Genomic DNA, 21,089 nt, shown 5'->3' on the forward strand with positions numbered 1-21,089 from the left:
CGCTATGTTTTGTTTGTAAGCAGTCAAAAATGTGTTTAATAGATATACTTATGGAGGAGTTTAAGTGCTCAACAAGTGCTAGCTTGAGTTTAGGTGTCTGAATATTTTTAAGGGATCGCATATATATTTGGCATTTATTTTTGCTAATTCTGTTCCTATTTGATTTAGAAGACAATTTTCTGTTTTGTTTTATGTGAGAAATGTGAAATATTAATTTTATTCTAACAATGCATAAGTGATAATGAAATAGTTACTAAAGTAATAGTTGAAAAGAGAGTAAAACAATTTAATAAATTCAAATTCTTAAAAGCAATAACCGTCGTATAATTGAATAATTTTCAGTGCAGTAGATTGTTTATGTTTTTTGACATAAAATTTACGTACTACATAAAAACTAGTACAGTATATATATAATAGTTAACAAATTAAAATATTTAAATAAAAAATGGTAAAATCTTATTTGAGTTCATTCGTTTTGAAAGGACGTATGGTTTTTGTGGTTCCTTAGGACAATCTTGACCTCTTGGCTAATCGGTCCTCAATTTTGACAATCCTCCTAATGAAGAACCATCTCAGAATGATAAATAATACTGTCCAGCTCGTCTTGCCTTTGTCTTTGCCACTACCGTTGTGGTTGCTGGCTGAGACAATGAAGTTTGGAATGAAAGATATATTCCAGACCCTTCAAGTAATTCATTAATATACTCGGAAACCTCATTTTCTTTTAAACGGGTCTGGAGCAGGTTATCTTGCTGATATTCATACTGAACTTGCTCAGATTCCTCCCAGATAATAGCATTGGAAAGCCTTTCTTTCAATTTTTGCAAGAAATCCTCTGGATCAAAAACCAAAAACGTGTTAGGAGATCGAAAAGGTAAGTCACATATTTAAGAAAATCGAATTAATTAACATAACTAGACGCCATAAGAATCAATATACTCATACTGTTTGCATAGGAGAGAAATCCTACCTGACTGATCGTGCTGGTTGCTAGTCATATCAGGAGAAGAACTCCCACATCTAACCATGGAAACTCTTTGGATAGGAGAGCGCACGAGTTGTCTTGTATCATGTCTGCATCTCTGTGCATGCGTTATAGTAGCATTCCACATATGATCAGACATTGTTGGGCCAAGAATCTGCAACCGTACAAAATTGTAACAGCATGAAGCACAAGTTGAAGTAATCTCTCTGATAAGGGCGAATGAGTACTCAAAATCGTTTAGATGCTATGCTAACATAGGAAACCAAAATACAATTGAAAGTTTAGTTACTATCAGAAATCAACTTTCTATCTTCACCTATGGATCCTTTATTCCTACTTATTCAATTGAAGTATTTGTCCAACCCAAAAATTGTCTTCAAGATTTAACCAACTAAAGAAGGAGTAATCAACAAATCAAACATGAACAGAGAGTAAAGACACATCAATGTGCTTGCATCGAAGACGTTTGGAAATTTGAACTTTGATGGGAAAATATCTACAGCAGGTTCACCACAAAGCAAATGAAGCAATTATTAGTGATGCAAGGAAAGAACTAATTATTACAAGTTCCAGGCGTTGTGAAAGTAAATTTCCAAGGAAGAAGTCAGTTCTTACGCCCCGTAACCTTGCAGCATTTTTGGAGAATTCAGTTAGAAAATCCCCCACTGTTCTGATATCCATTGCAGTCAACTTCTTGTGAAACTGACCATATCTGTAGATCTTTTCGAGTCGCCATACCTCATCAGTTGGTGATGGCGGATCACGTTTCGGGCTTTCTGTGGACACTCAAATGCATCAACTAATCTCTTCTTTTCAGAAATATGAAGAAATATGTTAATCAAGCAAACAAGGATGAGAAAATCGATCCATTTCTCTCTTATAATACTGTAGCAAAATAACAACTAGAAGAATGTTGTTACCTTGTTCTGGGGACTTGAAATGTAAAATCTTGGCAAAGGAGATAGAGAGGAATTAAGAAATAGTAGTACGTACTCAATCGCTTGTCCTTGACAACGAACAATCCTGTCACTGCTTCCTTAATCCGATATGGTAGATCTACCACTCTTGCTCCTAGCCTCACCTTACTTATCTTGGTCCATTGCGCTGTGTGTTTCAGTTTAACTTCACTTGCACAGCCAATGCCTCCTTGCAAATTTAGATAGAGATATTTCCCAGGCACTGAATTTCGAGCTCTTCCGCCACCAATTTGAATATTGGACTCATGAACAGCTGTCCAACTCCCTTGTTTAGGATCAAAGTCCTCATTGAGAACAACAATTTCAACTTTTGCATAGGCTTCAGATCCATATTTATTACGGTTCTCTATAACAGCATCAACTAATTCTATTTCTAAATTGGCAACTATATTTTCCCCAGTATATACCACTGGAGGAATATCCTGTAAGAATCGCAACCGAGAACATGAAATCTGTATTCACAGGGGAAGAAGCATGAGATCATTAACAATCTTTTCATCTAAGAAACAATTAGAAACTGAACATTTGTCGGGCTTATATATCATGACAGGTAAAAATCCTTCCACTACATCTTCACCTTTTAAAACACTAGTTAAGCATGACCTTGTTGGTGATTAAATCAAACCATCAACTACTCGATCCTATCAATTTAATTCATTTTGCTAATCCACAACTTGAATCTCCGTTGCCAATGAAATATCAAGTTGGAGGTTAGAAATAAACTTGAATGACTTGAAAAAGAAAAGGCAGCTTGGTTTGAGGGGGGAATAGGGGCGTTGCCGCCGTTATAGTTACGAGTTCCACAGAATCACATATAGACTCAAAATCATAATAATAGCATAAAATTGGATGTTAATTTCGCTTAGTAAATATATAGTAACTAACCTATCATCACATGTTAAACCATAATAATAGCATAAAATTTTACACACTTGTGTATATAACTTAAATAAGAACTCCTCTGCTAGCTGATTAATTAACAAGCAATCATTCTCACCGTAGAAGGATTTGAAGCCTGTAAAGAAGCGACGCGCCGGCGCCGGAGCTTACCAAGAATCACCACAATCCTTATCGCCCTGAACAAGAAATTAAAGACCAGAAAAGAAGAACAAAATATTCAAAGTCAACGTACTTCTAGCGTCAGTATCAAAAAGGACTGCCATCACATGCACCCAATACTTTTCGTTTTTCAATAATTTAAAAAAAAAAAAAAAAAAAGGACCCACCAACTAATAATTGACAAAATATTACTCTTAAGATTCGAACATAACGCATATTCATCGCATCCCGTTGATTTGAACTTCAAGTACCAAAACAACTATATATAGATATTTAAGTACTGAGAAGGCAACAACTGATCAAAATTGGCGAATTAAGTAAAACCCACTATTTCTTTCGATATGTAATATGGATTTCATATACATATGCATCGTGCATGTTGCATGTACTTTTAAAAGAAGATTTGCCTTATATACATTGAGAAGTTAAACTCTTTGAAAGAAATATGAAGCTTTACCTTCTAAAAATAGGAGATTTAACGTTGTTCCTTTGATATCCTGTATCTCCATATTTGAACTGTCCAATATTCTGCAACATAGTTCTATTTTCAGTTAGTTCAAGTAAGAGTTGATGAACAAAGCAACACTTTAGGAAATACTGCGGAGTGGCGCTTTCTAGGATTCTTAAAATTTATTTGTAGGATCTTCTAAAGTAGTATATATGACGCGTGAGGTCCCCAACATCCACACAACGCGTCAAGAGTGTTTTTTCTTTTTCTTTTGGGTACATCACGAGCGTTTTAATAATATATCAAAAAAGAAATTCTAAAAATGAAAGGGTAAAATTTAAAAGAAAAATAAAAACAAAAATATAAAAGAATAAATCAAGAAAATTAGAGAAAACATCACTCTCTTGACGGCTGCGACTACATAGATAGCCAATTTTGGGACCCCTATTTAATGCATAGTCAAGTTTTTGTAAATTTAGTGATTTTCAGAATCAATTTCAGATATAGGTGACTAAAGTGTTAAGAATATTGTGTAGGGTAAAATATGATATGCTATGTGGCCGCTTAAGAGAGTGACACGTGGAGTTGAAACGGAGGATAGTTAAGGCCGAAGGCAACTGTTCTGTTTGTCACCGGAAAGAATGACGCTCGTAAAGATCACTACTAAAAACTGGCTAATTTCGTTCAGGAAAATCGACCGAAATCAGTCGGAAATTGAGAAAAAGCAACCGATTTTCGACCGCTTTTAATTAGTCGAAAAAATGATGGTCGCTAAGGTGTTTCGACCAAAATCGGTCGAAAATTTCCGACCGAAATTGGTCGAAAATTTCAATGCGTTGACTAACAGTCAAACTACATTTACCGACTGAAATCGGTCGATATTAATTAATTTTTTTAAATTTAATTTTCACAATACCGACCGAAATCGGTCGGAATTAATTAAATTTTTTATTTTTATTTTTCAGATACCGACCAAAATCGGTTGGAAATTTAAATATATAATAATTTTAGAAATCTTCCAGATATATAAATTTTTTTGTATCGCATGTATACTCCCCAACTCGAGATATCATAGCACCACAATATTATATCTTATTACTATATTACTAATTAATAGTAGTATATATTATCATTATTATTTTATTGAATTCTAATTCTAAAAATAGAATATTAAATCTTATTACTAAGCACTAACTACAACCCTTCTTATATTTGCTTATTTTTTGTTAGTCCACAACTGTTGGACTCTATGCATCAAAGCTCAATTTATAAGAGGTAAAAACTCACATTTTTCAACCGATGTGGGACAAGAGTATTTCCTAATTTTCGACCGAAATCCGTCAGAATTTTTGAAAAATTTTAATAAAAAATTATTTTCCCATTTCAGCCGATATGGGACAAGAACATAATTTCGAATTTCGACCGAAATCGATTGAAATTTTTGAAACCTTTTAATAAAAAATTATTTTGCCATGAAAAAATCCACTACTTCTCTTCCCATGGAATATTTATGTACTAATCTATCAATTTTATTATTTGTTTGTTTCTTTCTTTTTTATGAAAAAAAGAGTGCATTAAATAAGGATTCCATAAATCAATAAAAAATTATTTCAAGTGAATAGAAATATGATTACATTTTAATGTAAAAATATGCTTAGTTATTTTTTCTAAAATTTCATTTATAATCCTGAAATAACACATTAATTGTTTTATATAAAAACATATATTAACTAACCAGAATTAAATATATCGTACATAGGTTAAGTAATTGGTATATAAGCTATAAGCTATATATTCAATATATATATATATATATATATATATATATATATATATATATATATATATATATATATATTGAATATATAGCTTATAGCTTATATACCAATTACTTAACCTATGTACGATATATTTAATTCTGGTTAGTTAATATATGTTTTTATATAAAACAACTTTTATAGAGTATAGTACACCGACTTCGGTCGGAAATATTTAATTATAACTTATTCCGGTTGGTAAATTAAATATATATAATTTTTGTTATATTAAAAACCAATTGCCTAGGGCAGAAAATCATAATTTCAAATATTCCGACCGAAATCGGTCAGAAATTTTGAAAGATTTTAATAAAAAATTATTTTTGTATATTATATACAAGTATGACCAGGTCAAATATTGACCAATATCCGACCGAAATCGGTCGGAATTTTTATTTTTTTGCCGTGGGACCACTATTTCCGTTGTGAGAAATATTTTCTTTGACTTTTGTGACCAATTTACTTAATTTCCGACCGATTTCGGTCGGTATTCTTTGGACGAATTTTACCAGTTTTCTAGTAGCGGATGCAATAAATACCTTCCGTCCGGTAGCATTTAATGAAGAATATTCCACAATATTTAGTACACTATCTGTTACAGAGAATTCGTCATTGCTCACCGTTACACCTTATTCATTGACCCTCATAGTTGACATTAAAGAAGGGCATGATCCTAACACCTTGTTTCCTAGGTACAACTATAAATAGTGAGCTCTATTGTCATTGTAAGGGACACGAATTTTCTGGCAAACTTATGCTATAATCAATTCAAAACTTTATACAATTTTATCTTCTTATTCCTTGATTTCATTGCTGTTGTGCCCAGAAGTCCTACTCCCGGAACCACTGTTTCTACTATTTTATATATCTTCACTTCAAGGCTAAATATTGCGTATTTCTTCAATTATTTTATTATTTCAGGATTAAATTAATTCACTTATCTAGAAACCACGTATAAATTCAACTGTGCCATTTTATGGGTAAATAGTTTGGCGCCCACCATGGGGCCTAGACAACCGTGTAATTAAGTTGATCATTGCCTCTTTTACTAACGTGTTTTGATTATTTGTCTTAGCAAAAAAAAAAAGAAAAAATCAAAAAATTACAGATAACGGTGTTAACAACACACACAATCTTGAGGCCCAAGGAGACCAGCCTCATCACGAGGATTCAGTCATTGACACCAGCAATGAGGGGAACGATGCTACGTCGATCGACGACAGGCAGTACCCGCGACATGTTCGGGAGGCGACTCCCGATGACGCTGAAGAGGAGCAAGTCGTTGAAGCAGTAATAGTCCTGCAAGAGCAACAAACGGCCATTCTGGGTCATCTCACACGGCAGGTGTCACGACCCAAAATTTTACCACAGGAGTCGTGATGGCACCTAGTATCTAAGACTAGGTAAGCCGATTTTCATTACATTTTTGAAGCCATATTTTTTTTAATTAAATAAGTAACCAAAACTAACAGTGGAAATAATTACAATATACAACCTCCCAAGACTGGTAGTACTGAGTCACTACTCTAACTGAATACATAGAATGATCACGGGGACCGAATATACAATACTGTTTGATTACAAGTTAACAGTACAATGAAATGAAAGGACTCCAGGGAACTGCGACGATCAAGCAGCTCTACCTTGAATTCTTACGATCCCGCTTTAACTATGCTCAAGTCTGATATCTTCAATACCTGGCTCTGCACAAAAATATGCAGAAGTATAGAGTGAACACACCACAACAGTGCCCAGTAAGTATCAAGACTAACCTCAATGGAGTAGAGACGAGGTACAGTCAAGACACTCACTAGTCTAATAACCTGTGCAATATAATATACAAAATAATAGAAAATAAATAATAATAATAAAGGCAAGATAAAACAACCAGTGATATGCACAACAGATAACAAGAACACCACTAATATCACTCAATAATTAATAAACATAATTACACCCAATTAAATCAAGCTCTTCAAATAAATGTCTTTCACATAGTTATTCCAGATAACTCTCTTTCAAATATAATTCTCTTAAATAATTATTTTTCAAATATAATTCTTTCAATAAATCTTTTCAAATACAATTTCCTCAAATAAATATCTTTCAAAATACAATTCTTTTATATGATACTTTCTAAGTAAAAATCCTTTCAAATAAATATTTTGAATATAATTCTTTCAATTAAAAAGTCACCATGTGACACCTCATTTTAAAATTATTAAAATACGGGTCTCAGCCCATTTTTATATTTTCACGGCACCTCGTGCCCATAATTAAATTGTCATATTTGCCCGGCACCTTGTGCCCTCATTTCATATCACAACTGCACGGACAATTCATGTGCCAATATCCCCATTTTATATCACAATTCACGGCACCCCGTGCCCACATTTCATTTTATAAACCGTCTGGCAATAGCCACAGGCTCCCAATTTCAACAAAATCAAATTATTATCAATTTACTAACCACAAGACAAGTTGCACAAGGTATAAAAATAAGCACAATAAAATCACAACATCACATGAAAATTTTCAACACCACAACCCTACATCATCACATATCGTCCCTGACAATAGCCACCCTTATCACTCCTATTGCCACCCTTATCGCTCCTATAGCCACCCTTATCGTTCCGCCCAGACAATATTAATAGCCACCCTTATCGATCTTATTACCACCCTTATCGCTCCTATAGCCACCCTTATCGCTCCGCCCAGACAATATCAATAGCCAACAAACACAACAGTGAAATGCCACCCTTATAACCACATAATATCAACGGTGAAATGCCACCCTTATCTCCCCAAAATAACAACTCACACAACACAATAATTTACACGAAAAATTATCACAACAACATAACAAAAATTAATTTATATCACAATTTTGCCCAATGGCCACAACCAAATTTCAAAGCTACAACCGAGGCCTAGGATCGAGGACATCGATCGAAGGCCAAAATTGTAATGACCCAACCGGTCATTTTAACTTTTAGAACCCTGTTCCCTAAAATAAAACTTCCCGTAGGTACTTGTAATAATTTATGACTTGCGGGGATGACTGGTTAGGGATTTGGAAGTGTTTAGGGTGAAACCGGAATATTTGGTTCCTTAAGTTGGCCTTAAAGTGCTAAGTTTGACTTCGGTCAACATTTTGAGAAAACGACCCCGGAATAGAATTTTGATGATTCCAACAGCTCCGTATGGTGATTTTGGACTTAGGAGCGTGTTCGGAATTTTATTTGGAAGTCCGTAGTTAAATTAGGCTTGAAATGGCTAAAAACAAGAATTTAAGTTTGGAAGTTTGACCGATTAGTTGATTTTTTGATACAGGAGTCGGAATCCAGTTCCGAAAATTTTTATAGCTCCGTTATATCATTTATGACTTGTGTGTAAAATTTGAGGTCAATCGGAGTTGATTTGATAGGTTCCGACATCGAATGTAGAAGTTAAAAACTCTTATTTTTATTTAAGCTTGAATTGGGGTATGATTCATGATTTTAGCATTGTTTGATATAATTTAGAGGTTCGACTAAGTTCGTATGATGTTTTAGGACTTGTTGGTATATTTTGTTAAGGTCCCGAGGGCCTCGGGTGAGTTTCGGATGGTTAACGGATCAAAAATTTGAGTTAAAAAGCTGCTGCAAATTTTCCTCTTCTGTTGGACATTCTGGGCTGTGATCGAGCCTAGATATCGAGCCAGATATCGAGCCCAGGTATCGAGCCCAGGTTTGACGAGGTACAGGCTTGAGCTAGTATATCAAATCCATGATCGAAGGTCCAGCTCGAGGGCCATGATCGAAGGCAAGGCTCGAGGGCCAGGATCGAGGGTCACAATCGAAGGCTCAAGCTCGATGCCATGATTGAGGCTATGATCGAAGGCCCAATCTCGATGCCCTGATCGAGGCCATGACCGAGGTCTAGGCTCGAGCCTGTGATCGAAGCCGCGATCGAGGTCCAGTTCAAGGACCAGTTCCGAAGGCTGCTGGGCAGTTTTATAAAAAGAGGGCATTCGTCTCATTCGCCATTTTTAACAAATTGGAGCTTGAGCAGAGGCGATTTTTGATAGATTTTCAAGGAAAAGACATTGGGGTAAGTGATTCTAACTTGGATTTGGTCTATGAACATAAATATATCATTGTTTCCATAATTTAATTAGTGTTTTGAGATTGAAATTTGAAAAAGTTTAGAAATCTCATAGAAATGAAATTTTGAGATTTTGATATCGATTCGGAGTCGGATTTAAGTGAAACTGGTATGGTTGGATTCATAATTGAATGGGTTGTCAGATTTCATAACTTTCGCCGGATTCCGAGATGTGGGCCCCGCGGGCGAAATTTTAATTAATTTCGGGATTTTTATTAAAAATGTAGTATTTCCTTATAGAATTTATTTCCTAAAATTTTTAGTGATTGTATCGAATTATTTTTGGCTAGATTCGGGCCAGATAGAGTTAGATAATCGTGGAAAAGGCAAAATTGTGGATTAAATTGGAGCAAGACGATGTAAGTCTCTTGTCTAATCTTGTGAGGGGGAAATTACCCCATAGGGATTAAATTGAATAATTGTTGCTAATTGCGGGGGCTACGTACGCACGAGGTGACGAGAGTCCATACGTAGCTACTATTAATGCTAAAGTCCGGGTAGTTTAAGACTCAAAGCATGAATTACTTGTGTGAATTGTATTCTTTATTAATTAAAATAATTGATATATATATATATATATATATATATATATATATATATATATATATATATATATATATAATTAAAATAATTGATATATATACATATATATATATTGTGAATTGTTATGAAAAGTAGAAAAATATGAAATTTTCATATGCTTAATTTTTGTTTAAATCAATTAATTGTTAAAAGAAATTGTTCTCCTCCCAAATTTATCTTATAATAAATATACTCTCCTTCCGGAGGCACATAAGAAAATGTCCTCCTTTCTTGTGGAGCGGGCCGAACGTCTCGGCAGGATAGATGCATCTATGGATCGCACCGCACGTCCCTCGGCAGTGTACACGATACTCTGGATCGGGCCGTACGTCCTCGGCCGAAATCGTGCTTAATAATAATAATAATAATAACTACACGATACTTTAATAATTTATTTCAGCTTGTGAAGCTAATTAATAAATTAAAAAATCCTTGGAATTTAATGAATTATTATTCTTGCTTGTTAAGGAATTAATTGTTACTCCTGTAAATGAGATTTAATTAATAAATTGGAATTATTTTTTTTGAATTGAAGGAATTTAATTAATATATTGAGAATTATTACATTTGAAGGAATTTGATTATTTCCGCTGATTAAATAAATTATTGTAAATTCTGTAAATCATGCTGATGCAAATATCCTAGTTTTATTTCAATTATTATTGACCCATAGTGAGTGTCAAAGTCGGCCATCTCGTCTCTACCACTTCGAGATTAGGCTTGATACTTACTGGGTACACATTGTTTACGTACTCATACTACACTTGCTGCACTTTTTGTGCAGGACCTGAGACAGGTACTAGTGGAGGACCTATCATCACATACCCACGTCATCCCGAGGCATAGTGGTGAGCTGCCTTTCTGAGCCGTTCTGTAGCTGCCAGTGTCTCTTCTTATATTTATATTCTGTCTATTTTATTTCAGACAGTATTTGGAGTTTTGTATAATCTACTAGATGCTCATGCACTTGTGACACCGGGTCTTGGCACACACATTGGTATAAATTGGTATTTTATTATTTTCTTGGAATAAAAGTTTAATCAATGTACGTTTTGACTAATTAGTTGGCTTGCCTAGCTGTAGTATTGGGCGCCATCACGACCTATAGGTGAAATTGGGCCATGACAAAGATCGAAGGCCAAGATCAAGGCAGAATCGAGGCTGTCTGGGTAGAATTATAAAAATAGGGACTTCGTCCCATTCACCATTTTTGACAAATTGGAGCTTGAGGAGAGGCGATTTTTGGTAGATTTTCAAGAAAAACTTGAGCTAAGTCCCTTGTGATCATTTTTACTCCATAATATTGAATTATCATTGAATAATCTGAATAGATTACGTGATTTTGAGGTCCAAATCCTAAGACTTAAGCTCCCTCTTTAGGAACTAAGTGTCCCAAATCACTCGAATCATCCATAATTCTAACTCTACCACACACGCGGGTCATAATACATATTGCGAGGCTGCTCGAAACCTTAAGTCACTGAACGGGGTGTAAATTCTTAAAACGATAAGTCGGGTCGTTACAGCAGGATAAGGTTATGACGGAGTAGAAGCATGCATTATCGGGGGCTTCCAATAATGCAAATGGATGAGGTCCAGTTCCTCCCGGTCCTCCCGCGAATCAGGCAACGCAGAGGGTCAACAACAACATCCCGAGGGGCGAGGTTGGCTCCGATGGGGCTGGGAGAGCGGATCCATCCCCAACAATGAGAACGATCCCTTCAAGAGCGAACTCTTACGATTTATGAGGGAAGTGAACGCCCGCATGGACCAAACCCCGAGCACACCATCAGTGCTGAAAGGGGCGGACTCAAAGAAGTATACTCAACTGCCGTACAAACCAAGCGCGACACCACAATTAATCCCGAAGCAATTTAAAATGCCTGACGTGCCAAAGTATGATGGAACCTCAGACCCACAAGAGTATATTACCACCTATACAACGACGGTGAAGGGGAACGATTTAGCTCCCCACGAGATTGAATCTGTCTTGTTAAAGAAATTCGAGGAGACTCTCACGAGGGGAGCCTTGACTTGGTATTTGTTGTTACCCAAGCATTCCATAGATTCCTTTGAGATGCTCGCAGACTCTTTTATTAAGGCCCATGCCGGGGCCAGAAGGTACATGCCCGAAAGGCCGACATATTCATAATTGCACAAGGAGAGTCCGAGTTACTTCGGAAGTTCATCACCCGGTTCAAAAAGGAGAGGATGTTTCTCCCGGTTGTTTCGGATGAATGGGCGGCTGGAGCATTCACCAAGGATTTGAATCCAAGAAGTTTAGACGCCTCCCGGAAATTGAAGGAATGCTTGCTTGAGATCCAAGCGACGACTTGGGCGGATGTCCATAACTTGTACGGGTCTAAGATAAGGATTGAAGATGATCAGTTTAGCTTCTCGTCGTCGGCAAAAGGACGGGGAGAAGAATAAAGAAAAATCAAAAGACAATTTCTACACAGATAGACGGTCTTTGAGGGGCCGGTTTTTGACCTACAAATAAGCCGAAGGACGCGACAAAGGTTTTCGGTCGGCAGACTGGTTCATTACCAACAGAAGAACTGATCGTGGTCGGAACAACAAATTATTACAGGACAAAGAAGCGTCAGGTACACGGGATCATTCCTACCGTAGGCTATCAGAATACAATTTCAATGTAAGTGTAGTGGAGTTAGTATCCGCTACGAGAAACATTAAAGAAGCATGGTTCCCGAAGCCGATGAGGTCCGATCCCATTTTGTAGTGCGAATACCACGGGACTAATGGCCACCGAACTGGGGAATACCGATATCTCTGTAAAGAGGTGGCAACACTAATGAAACATGGTCATCTCAGATGATTCTTAAGTGACCGGGCCAAGAACAACTACGATCATAACCGTGATAACATGGAGCCCTCGAAAGCAGGAGAAGATCCCCTTTGCCATACGATCAACATGATCTTCGGAGGGAACGAGATCAACAGGGTCACCTTCTCGGCAACAAAAAAGACGATGGTATCAATAACCCATAGCAAGAAACTCCGGGAAGTTGATGAAGATGACATCACTTTCACGGAGGAGGACGCATATGGATTGTTGCTACCGCACAACGACACACTGGTAATTTCTTTAAATGTACTAGATTTTAAAATCAAACGTGTTCTAGTGGATCCATGAAGTTCGGCCAATATTATACAATTGAAGGTATTGGAGCAATCTAAACTCACCGGAAGCATCATTCCGGCCACAAAACTCCTCGCCGGATTCAACCTCGCAAGCATGACAATCCGTGGAGAGATCTTGCTGCCCACGAGCGCCGAATGAGTGATGAAGATGACTCTTTTCGAAGTGGTGGACGATGATATAGGATTTAATATTATTCTGGAAAAACCGTGGTTGCACGAGATGAGATCCATACCATTAATATATCATCCATTTCTGAAATTCCCGACACCCGAAGGTATCAAACAGATAAGAGGCAACCAACTAGTGACAAGGAAGATGAATGCGATTTCGATCTCCAATAGTAAAGGGAAGGAGCATGCGGCTTAGCAATTACAGGAACCGGCATCCACTCTCGAATCGAATGAAATTAGCCAGGGGAAGAAGTGTTGGAATCTTATCAGGTGCCGAGATATTTCCAAGTACCGGAATAAATGGATGGAACAAAATCCACAGCGGAAGAACTCGAGCAGGTTACATTGTTTGAAAAGTTCTTGGAGAGGAAATTCCACTTAGGGACATGACTGCACCCCGAGCTCGGGTCTGGCTTTATTGAATTTCTTAAATATAATGCCGATTGCTTTGTGTGGTCGCATGTGGACATGACAGGTTTCCCAACAGAAGTGGTCGTACACAAGCTAAGCTTGGATCACAACATCCCTCCGGTAAGACAAAAGAAATGCCTTATTACGGAGGCCAAGAATAAATTCGTCAAAGAAGAGGTAACTCGCTTACTTGATATCAGTTCGATCCGAGAGGTAAAGTATTCAGACTGGCTAGCTAATGTAGTAGTAGTTCCTAAGAAGAACAATAAATTTTGCATGTGTGTAGATTATAAGGACATGAATAAGGCATGCTCAAAAGACTTGCTCCCACTGCAAAACATCGATCAAATGATAGATGCGACGGTCGGGCACGAGTTAATGAGTTTCCTCGATGCTTATTCCGGGTACAACCAAATTAAGATGAACCCAGAGGATCATGAAAAGACTTCGTTCATAACGAATTTCGGCACATATTGCTATAATGTGATTCCCTTCGGGCTAAAGAACGCCGGAGCCACCTATCAACTGCTCGTAAACAAGATGTTTGAAAAATAAATAGGGAAAACCATGGAAGTTTATATAGACGATATGCTTGTTAAGTCTTTGAATGCAGGTGATCATCTTAAACATTTGCAAGAAAATTTTGACATCCTAAGGAAGCATAACATGAAGCTTAACCCCGAAAAATGCGCGTTCGGGGTCAGCTCCGGCAAATTCTTAGGATTTCTGGTATCACAAAGGGGGATTGAGGTAAACTCCGATAAGATAAAAGCCATCGAAGACATCCTGGACGAGTTGTCAAGTGTGAAAGAAGTTCAAAGGCTCACATGAAGATTCGCCGTTTTGAGCAGGTTTATTTCCCGGTCATTAGAGTAACAACCTTCAAATAAAGTTATTTTTTTATTTAACTTTTGTTATAAACCGAGGATTTTGATTTTTTTTAAAAAGTATTTAGATTTTTTAATATTTTAATTTTGAGGTTCTGACTGTATAATAATTAATATTAAAATAATATTTTGCTAGAGATAGAAGTGTTGCAAGAGAGCAAATGAAGTACAAAATTTATGCTGATAAAATGAATTAAAAGTATATTCAACTGTTTGCTTTTATTTATATTTGTCGAATATCATGAGGTTAATCATCCTTTTAGAAATATATCTCTCTTATTTTTTTGGATCAATTTGTTACTTTTACCTTTCAAAACAAATAAGTAGTGTAAATGAAAATAGCTGAATTCTTAAAAATTAGAAAGTGTCTAAACAAAAGCACACCAGATTAAATCGGGAAAAATAATAAGGTAAATATAATAATACCTCTTCCAGTATAAAGAATGGAAAAAAGTTGACTCTGTAGTCTACTGAATGGTTTCATATCTGAATAGATTTCTTTCTCTTTATTTCCTCTCAATGTCTTGTCAATGAAAAGGCACTATCGGTTTCAAGAGAATCCCATCCAAAATTTAAAAAAACCAAAGTGAAAAGGCAGGCAATAATAATTAAAAGTTATTGAAAAGGCAGCAATACTTGGAAATAATGGGAACGGTTACGTGAGTATACATTATTAATTTTGATGGGTTGCATCCCTTCAATTAAATTTAGTTTTTATTTACTATTGTTTTTGTATAAGTGGGGTAATCTAATTTTAGAAGCGTATTTTAGTAATATAATTTTTAACTTTTGGTGTTTCTACTTTTATATTAATTAATTTCTCATCACGTGTGTTGCACGTGTATGCCTAGTCATATAGTACACGATTTGTAAAATAAAACAAATATATTATTAAAACAAAAATTTTGAGTAAATAATTATAGATGAAGAATAAGTACATTTTTAGTGAATGATGAATGCGAGAAGGAGTTAACGCGAGGGTGGAGGTTTGGAGACATACCTTGGAGTCTAAAGGTTTCAAGTTGAGCAGAACCAAGACATAATACTTGGAGTGCAAATTCAGTGACGGGACCCATGAAACAGACGTAGATGTAAAGCTTGATGCTCAAGTTATCCCCAAGAGAACAAGTTTCAAGTATCTCAAATCTATTGTCCAAGGTAATGGGGAGATTGACGAAGATGTCACACATCGTATCGGAGCGGGATGGATGAAATGGAAGCCCGTTTATGGTATTTTATGTGATAAGAATGTGCCGCCAAGACTTAAAGGGTAAGTTTTATAGAGTAGTGGTTTAACCGACTATACTGTATGGGGCTGAGTATTGGCCAGTTAAGAACTTCCATTTGCAGAAGATAAAAGTATCAGAAATGAGAATGTTGAGATGGATGTGTGGGTGTACTAGGAGAGATGATTAGGAATGAAGCTATCCGGGACAAAGTGGGAGTCGAGGCTGAGATGGTTCAGACATGCTAAGAGAAGAAGCATTGAAGCTCCCGTTAGGAGGTGTGAGAGGTTGGCCATGGCGAGTTTGAGAAGAGGTCGAGGTAGGTCTAAGAAGTGTTGGGGAGAGGTGATTAGGCAGGATATGGCACTGCTTCAGCTCACTGAGGACATGACCCTCGATAGGAGGGTGTGGAAGTCGAGGATTAGGGTAGAAAATTAGTAGATAGTTGGGAATTTCTTAGTTGCTCACCGATAATCTTAGTAACACGCATGTCCCTTTGTATTCTCAGATCTTAATTGCATTTCATCACATAAAATATCGGTCACGACCCAACTTCTCTATTAGGCCGTGATGGTGCCCAACGTCGTCGTTAGGCAAGCCAACGGTGAACTGACCATGCAATTACTCTTTTAATAAGTTTTCAAGTAATTACATTCCATTTATTAAGAGATTAAGGAGTGAAAAATTTAATAAAATAAAACGAAGGCAACTAAGTGGCAAATATAGTGACATGAATACTCCAAAATCATAAAGTCTACTAGTATGTATGTCAAAACCTGATGTACAAGTGTATGAGAAACTAAAAGAATATACAAAACTCTAACTACTATCTAAAATAAAGTAGACAGAAAAATAGATACAAAAAAGAGATTCTAGGTGCTGCAGAATGAATCGGGAAGCAGCTCACCACTAGGCCTCAGGGTAACGGGGGTGCGCGCTGGTATGACCGCCAGATGCACCTACCTCAGATCCTGCACGGTTAGTGCAGAAGTATAGCGTGAGTATATAAACAACATGTACCCAGTAACTATCTAGTCTAACCTCGAAGAAGTAGTGACGAAGGGTCAACATCGACACTTACTATGGGCTAACAATAAAAATACAAAAATTCTAAATAAGCATGGTTTGTGTAAATAATAATAATATCTCAATAACAAGCAGAAAATAAATAATTCTTTCACTAATGGTAAATCCCAAGTCAATTTCTTTCATATATAGTTCTAACCTCTCAAACCATAAAATATATTAAATATAATTAAGCTCCGAGTATTATCACGCACGATTATGCTGAGGTCGTACGACCCGGTCCAGAATAATGTGTACACTGTCGAGGGTCGAGAGACACGAACCATAGATGCATCTATTCTACTGCATAGGTGTTCAGCCCGCTCCACAAGAAGAGAGGATATTTTATAAAAATTCGGTTTAAAAGTTATTACAAGGCTAATACACAAAGAAGCACAATTTTTATTAACGGTCACATCTCGCCAAAACTCAAGTAAGTGGAAGTCGGTCTTTTACAATTCCTTTATCAAGCTCCAATATAATTTAGGCACTTTTAATTAACAAATAGGGTGCAGTTACAAGTATTTCATGATTTGGGTCCTAAACTACCCGGACATAAGCATAATTAGTAGTTATGCACGGACTCTCGTCACCTCGTGCATACGCAGCCCCCTCAATTAGAAGCAAATAGTAATTTAAATCATCTATGGGGTAAATTCTCTCTTACAAGGTTAGGCAAGAGACTTACCTCGTTCTCAAACTCACTTTCGGTCCACTAATATGCTTTAAATCTTCAACTCGGTGCCAAACGACCCGAAACTAGTCAAATATTATATAAATTAATCAATAGATGTTCAAAAGTTCATATTTTAACTATTAGTGTAATTACCCAATCCAAATTGGAATATTCCTAAAATTCACCCTCGGGCCCATGTGCCCGAATTCCAGAAATATTTGAAGATAATTGTTACCCATAACCTTACGAACTCATATATATAATTTTCATCCCATTCCATAATCATTTTCGTGGTTAAATTCCATTTTTATCAAAACCTAGGTTTTTCATCTAAACCCAAAATTTTTATAATTTTACATGTTAAAATTCTACCCATAATATATCTATTTAACTTACACTGGATAGAAATTACTTACCTCCAGCATTTCCTCTTCTGCGGACCTGGGATCGCATCTGCGGCGGCGCACCTACGGAAAAGTCATCGCATGTGCGGTCCTAGCCCAGGCTGGCTGACTCCGCTTCTGCGGACGGGCTCCAGCTTCTGCGGTCCCGCTTTTGAGGAGGGTGGAGCGCATCTGTGGCCTTCTCGCACTTGCGTACTTCTCATCGCAGAAGCGAGGCCGCTTCTGCGCATGCTACTCCGCTTCTGCGAACCATTGGCCAAATGGCCAAAGCCGCTTCTGCGGCGAAGAGCTGGCACATGCGGGCTCTCTCCTGCGGCCAAAAGCTGGAAGGTGCGTGCACACCAGGACTGGTGCACCAGCAGCCCTTTTTGTGCTCTTACTCGATCCGTGCAATGTACGAGTAGCACCCGAGGCCTCGTCCAAACATACCAACAAGTTTGTAAACATGAGACGGACCCGCTCGAACCTCGAAACACGGAAAACAACACCAAAACTAAGAATCGCAATCCAAAACCAATAGAATTAACTTATGAACTTCAAATTCTTCCAACTTGCTCCGAATGCGTTGAATCATACTTAAACTACTCGGAATGACACCAAATTTTGTGTGCAAGTCTTAAATTACCATACCGAACTATTCTTGGGCTCGGAATCCCAAACGAACCTCGATAACACTAAAACCTTCTCCAAACCAAATTTAAAGAATTTTTAAACTTTCAATAAGCCAACTTTCAACTTTAAGCACCGAAATGCTCTCGGTTCATCCAAAAATCGATCCGAACATACGCCCAAGTCCAAAATCATCATTCGACCTATTAGGACCGTTGAATCCTGATTCCGAGGTCGTTTACTAGAAATGTGGACCAAAGTCAAACTTACCCCTTTAAAGCCAATACTAAGGAACTAAGTGTTTTGATTTCAACCCGAATCCTTCCAAACCCGAACTAATCATCTCCACAAGTCATAAATCAGTAAAGCACATATGGGTAGTCTTAGTTAGGGGAACAGGGATCTAGAAAGCAAAACGACCGGTCGGGTCGTCACATTCTCCACCTCTTAAATAAACATTCGTCCTCGAATGGGTCTAAAATCATGCCTGGAATGCCGAATAAGTGTGGATATCTACTCCGCATGTCCTCCTCGATCTCCGAAGTCGCCTCTTCGACTGGCTGACCCCTCCACTGAACGTCTATCGCAGAAATCTTCTTGGACCTCAAATGTCACGATCCAAATCGTAGGGCCGCGACGGGCAACCGGTGCCTAACTCAACCGAGTACCAACGTAACGTATCCTTCTTATTATACTATCATGGGTAAATGAACTGGAAAGGCCATCATGAGATAACTAGAATTAAACATAAGAGAATACTCGACATGGGATGACCCAACATGATATAAAATCTTATGCAAGCGACATACGGGCCTATAAGGTCGACATGATCATTTATATACTCAAAACATAGGCCTACAAGGCCATACAAGTATCCATATATATGACATCTGTCTACAATCCTCTAAGAGTACATAAATATCATAAAGGTCGGGACAGGGTCCCACCATACCAATCAATACATGTCCAAATAGGCAACTCCGGAACAAGTGGAGTGCACCAACACCTTCCGCTGAGCTGATAGCCTACTAAGAGAACTCTCAACCTGTCTATCGAGACTTGCGGGCATGAAACGCAGCATCTCCAGGCAAAAGGGACATTGGTACAAATAAAGTACCGAGTATGTAAGGCATGACAATAGTGTATAAAAGACATGAAAGAAACATGGAGTAAAGAACTCAACCTATAATTCTGAATAGCTCTATGAATCATGAAAAATTTATAATGTCATGCATGTGCGTATAAATGCCATACCATGCATAGGTATATGCGTACATAACATCATCAAGCCTCTCAAGGCATCTCATCACATCATCTCAGCCATTATGGGCAAAATCATCAACATATACCAGCTGATCAGGTGGTGGTGCGTATATAACGCCATAACCTTTTTTCATATCCCATATACATATAATATACATATATATAATATCATCTGGTCATGGGTCAATGTACATGTATAAATGAATGTAATGCATAATAAAGTAAGTCAGTAAGATTTCTCGGAATGTCATAAGATCAATATGCCTTCGGATAAACTTTAGCAACTTACATATTTTTTTGATACCCATGAACAGAAGATATAATAATAGGACACATTGGGAATCAAGAACATAGGCACCCCTAGTACTTCTATGAATAGAGTCATTTATGAAAGTTCCGCGTTTGCACATTTCATTTGTATCATATGGATCATGCCAAAAGGAAAGAATGGATAGCCTTAACATACCTTAACTCCATTGAGTCCTTATTACCTTCCAAGAAATTCTTCAAACAACTCAACTCAATCTACCATAACATAAGGAGATTCAAAATCAGTGTTGAGTAAAGGCTAAGTCCTCAACTTAAACTAGTAGCTCGTTTATGTAAATTTGGGCAGCATCTCCCCTGTAACAAGAGCCTCCTCCAATACCATAGACTAACAACAATGACCAGAGAAATCCAGCAATACATAATTATCAATAACAAGACACCATATAACAACAACAAGTCACAACTAACGAGCTACAAGCCCAATTGGAATCCGTATAGTATAATTAACAAGATAATGAAGTCATTCATCAATGATTCCAGCCTTATACCATATATTTATAACAAAAAAAATAATCCACAACTCCAACTATCCTCAATTGGCAACTTTATTCACTAGTTCATGTCTAATCCATCCATTTAACTTAATCAATATCAAGATAACCTTAAGCACATGAAAGAACACAATATAATTACCGCCTACAGTGGATTCAAGCCGCGATCCATGTTATATATAGCTTACAACAGCCCAACACACCCCAATCACTTCATACCCAAAACGACAACTATAGTAGCGTCAAACACCCTGAAAATGTTACAAATAACGACTAATTTACCATTTCGCCATTATGTGGTGTTTATCCACACTTCTCCTCCAAAACTCCATTAAACAGTAGCAAAATAGACACCCCAAAAGGAATACGAAATAGCC

At 37.1% G+C, this 21,089-nt stretch overlaps 1 protein-coding gene across 2 annotated transcripts; it reads right to left on the reverse strand.

Moving 5' to 3' along the window:
* Positions 1 to 294: 294 nt before the first annotated feature.
* On the reverse strand, positions 295 to 3,612 carry LOC104086412 (calmodulin-binding protein 60 B-like). 2 transcript variants are annotated; one of them, XM_018767404.3, is made up of 6 exons: positions 3,479 to 3,612; positions 2,960 to 3,038; positions 1,979 to 2,414; positions 1,550 to 1,761; positions 971 to 1,139; positions 295 to 835 (listed from the first exon to the last, which is right to left on the reverse strand). In XM_018767404.3, exons 1-6 carry the CDS (start codon positions 3,556 to 3,558, stop codon positions 573 to 575), a joined length of 1,239 nt encoding a protein of 412 aa, XP_018622920.2. In that variant the 5' UTR covers positions 3,559 to 3,612; the 3' UTR covers positions 295 to 572. The 2 variants fall into 2 exon arrangements, with proteins under 2 accessions (XP_018622920.2, XP_018622921.2); XM_018767405.3 differs by having other exon boundaries at positions 1,601 to 1,761; positions 3,479 to 3,609.
* Between the last annotated feature and the right edge of the window lie 17,477 nt (positions 3,613 to 21,089).

This window comes from Nicotiana tomentosiformis, chromosome 6 (genome assembly GCF_000390325.3).
Source record: "Nicotiana tomentosiformis chromosome 6, ASM39032v3, whole genome shotgun sequence".
Lineage (NCBI taxonomy): Eukaryota > Viridiplantae > Streptophyta > Magnoliopsida > Solanales > Solanaceae > Nicotiana > Nicotiana tomentosiformis.

Bases quoted from the DNA above. Each gene is read 5' to 3' on its own strand.
- LOC104086412 (XM_018767404.3), bottom strand. From the start codon at position 3,558: ATGTTGCAGAATATTGGACAGTTCAAATATGGAGATACAGGATATCAA. The intron at 3,039-3,478 runs GTAAAGCTTCAT...TTTCTTGTTCAG, and splicing joins AAATCTCCTATTTTTAGAAG to GGCGATAAGGATTGTGGTGA. The intron at 1,140-1,549 runs GTAATAATTAGT...GTACGGTTGCAG, and splicing joins TTTCACAACGCCTGGAACTT to ATTCTTGGCCCAACAATGTC.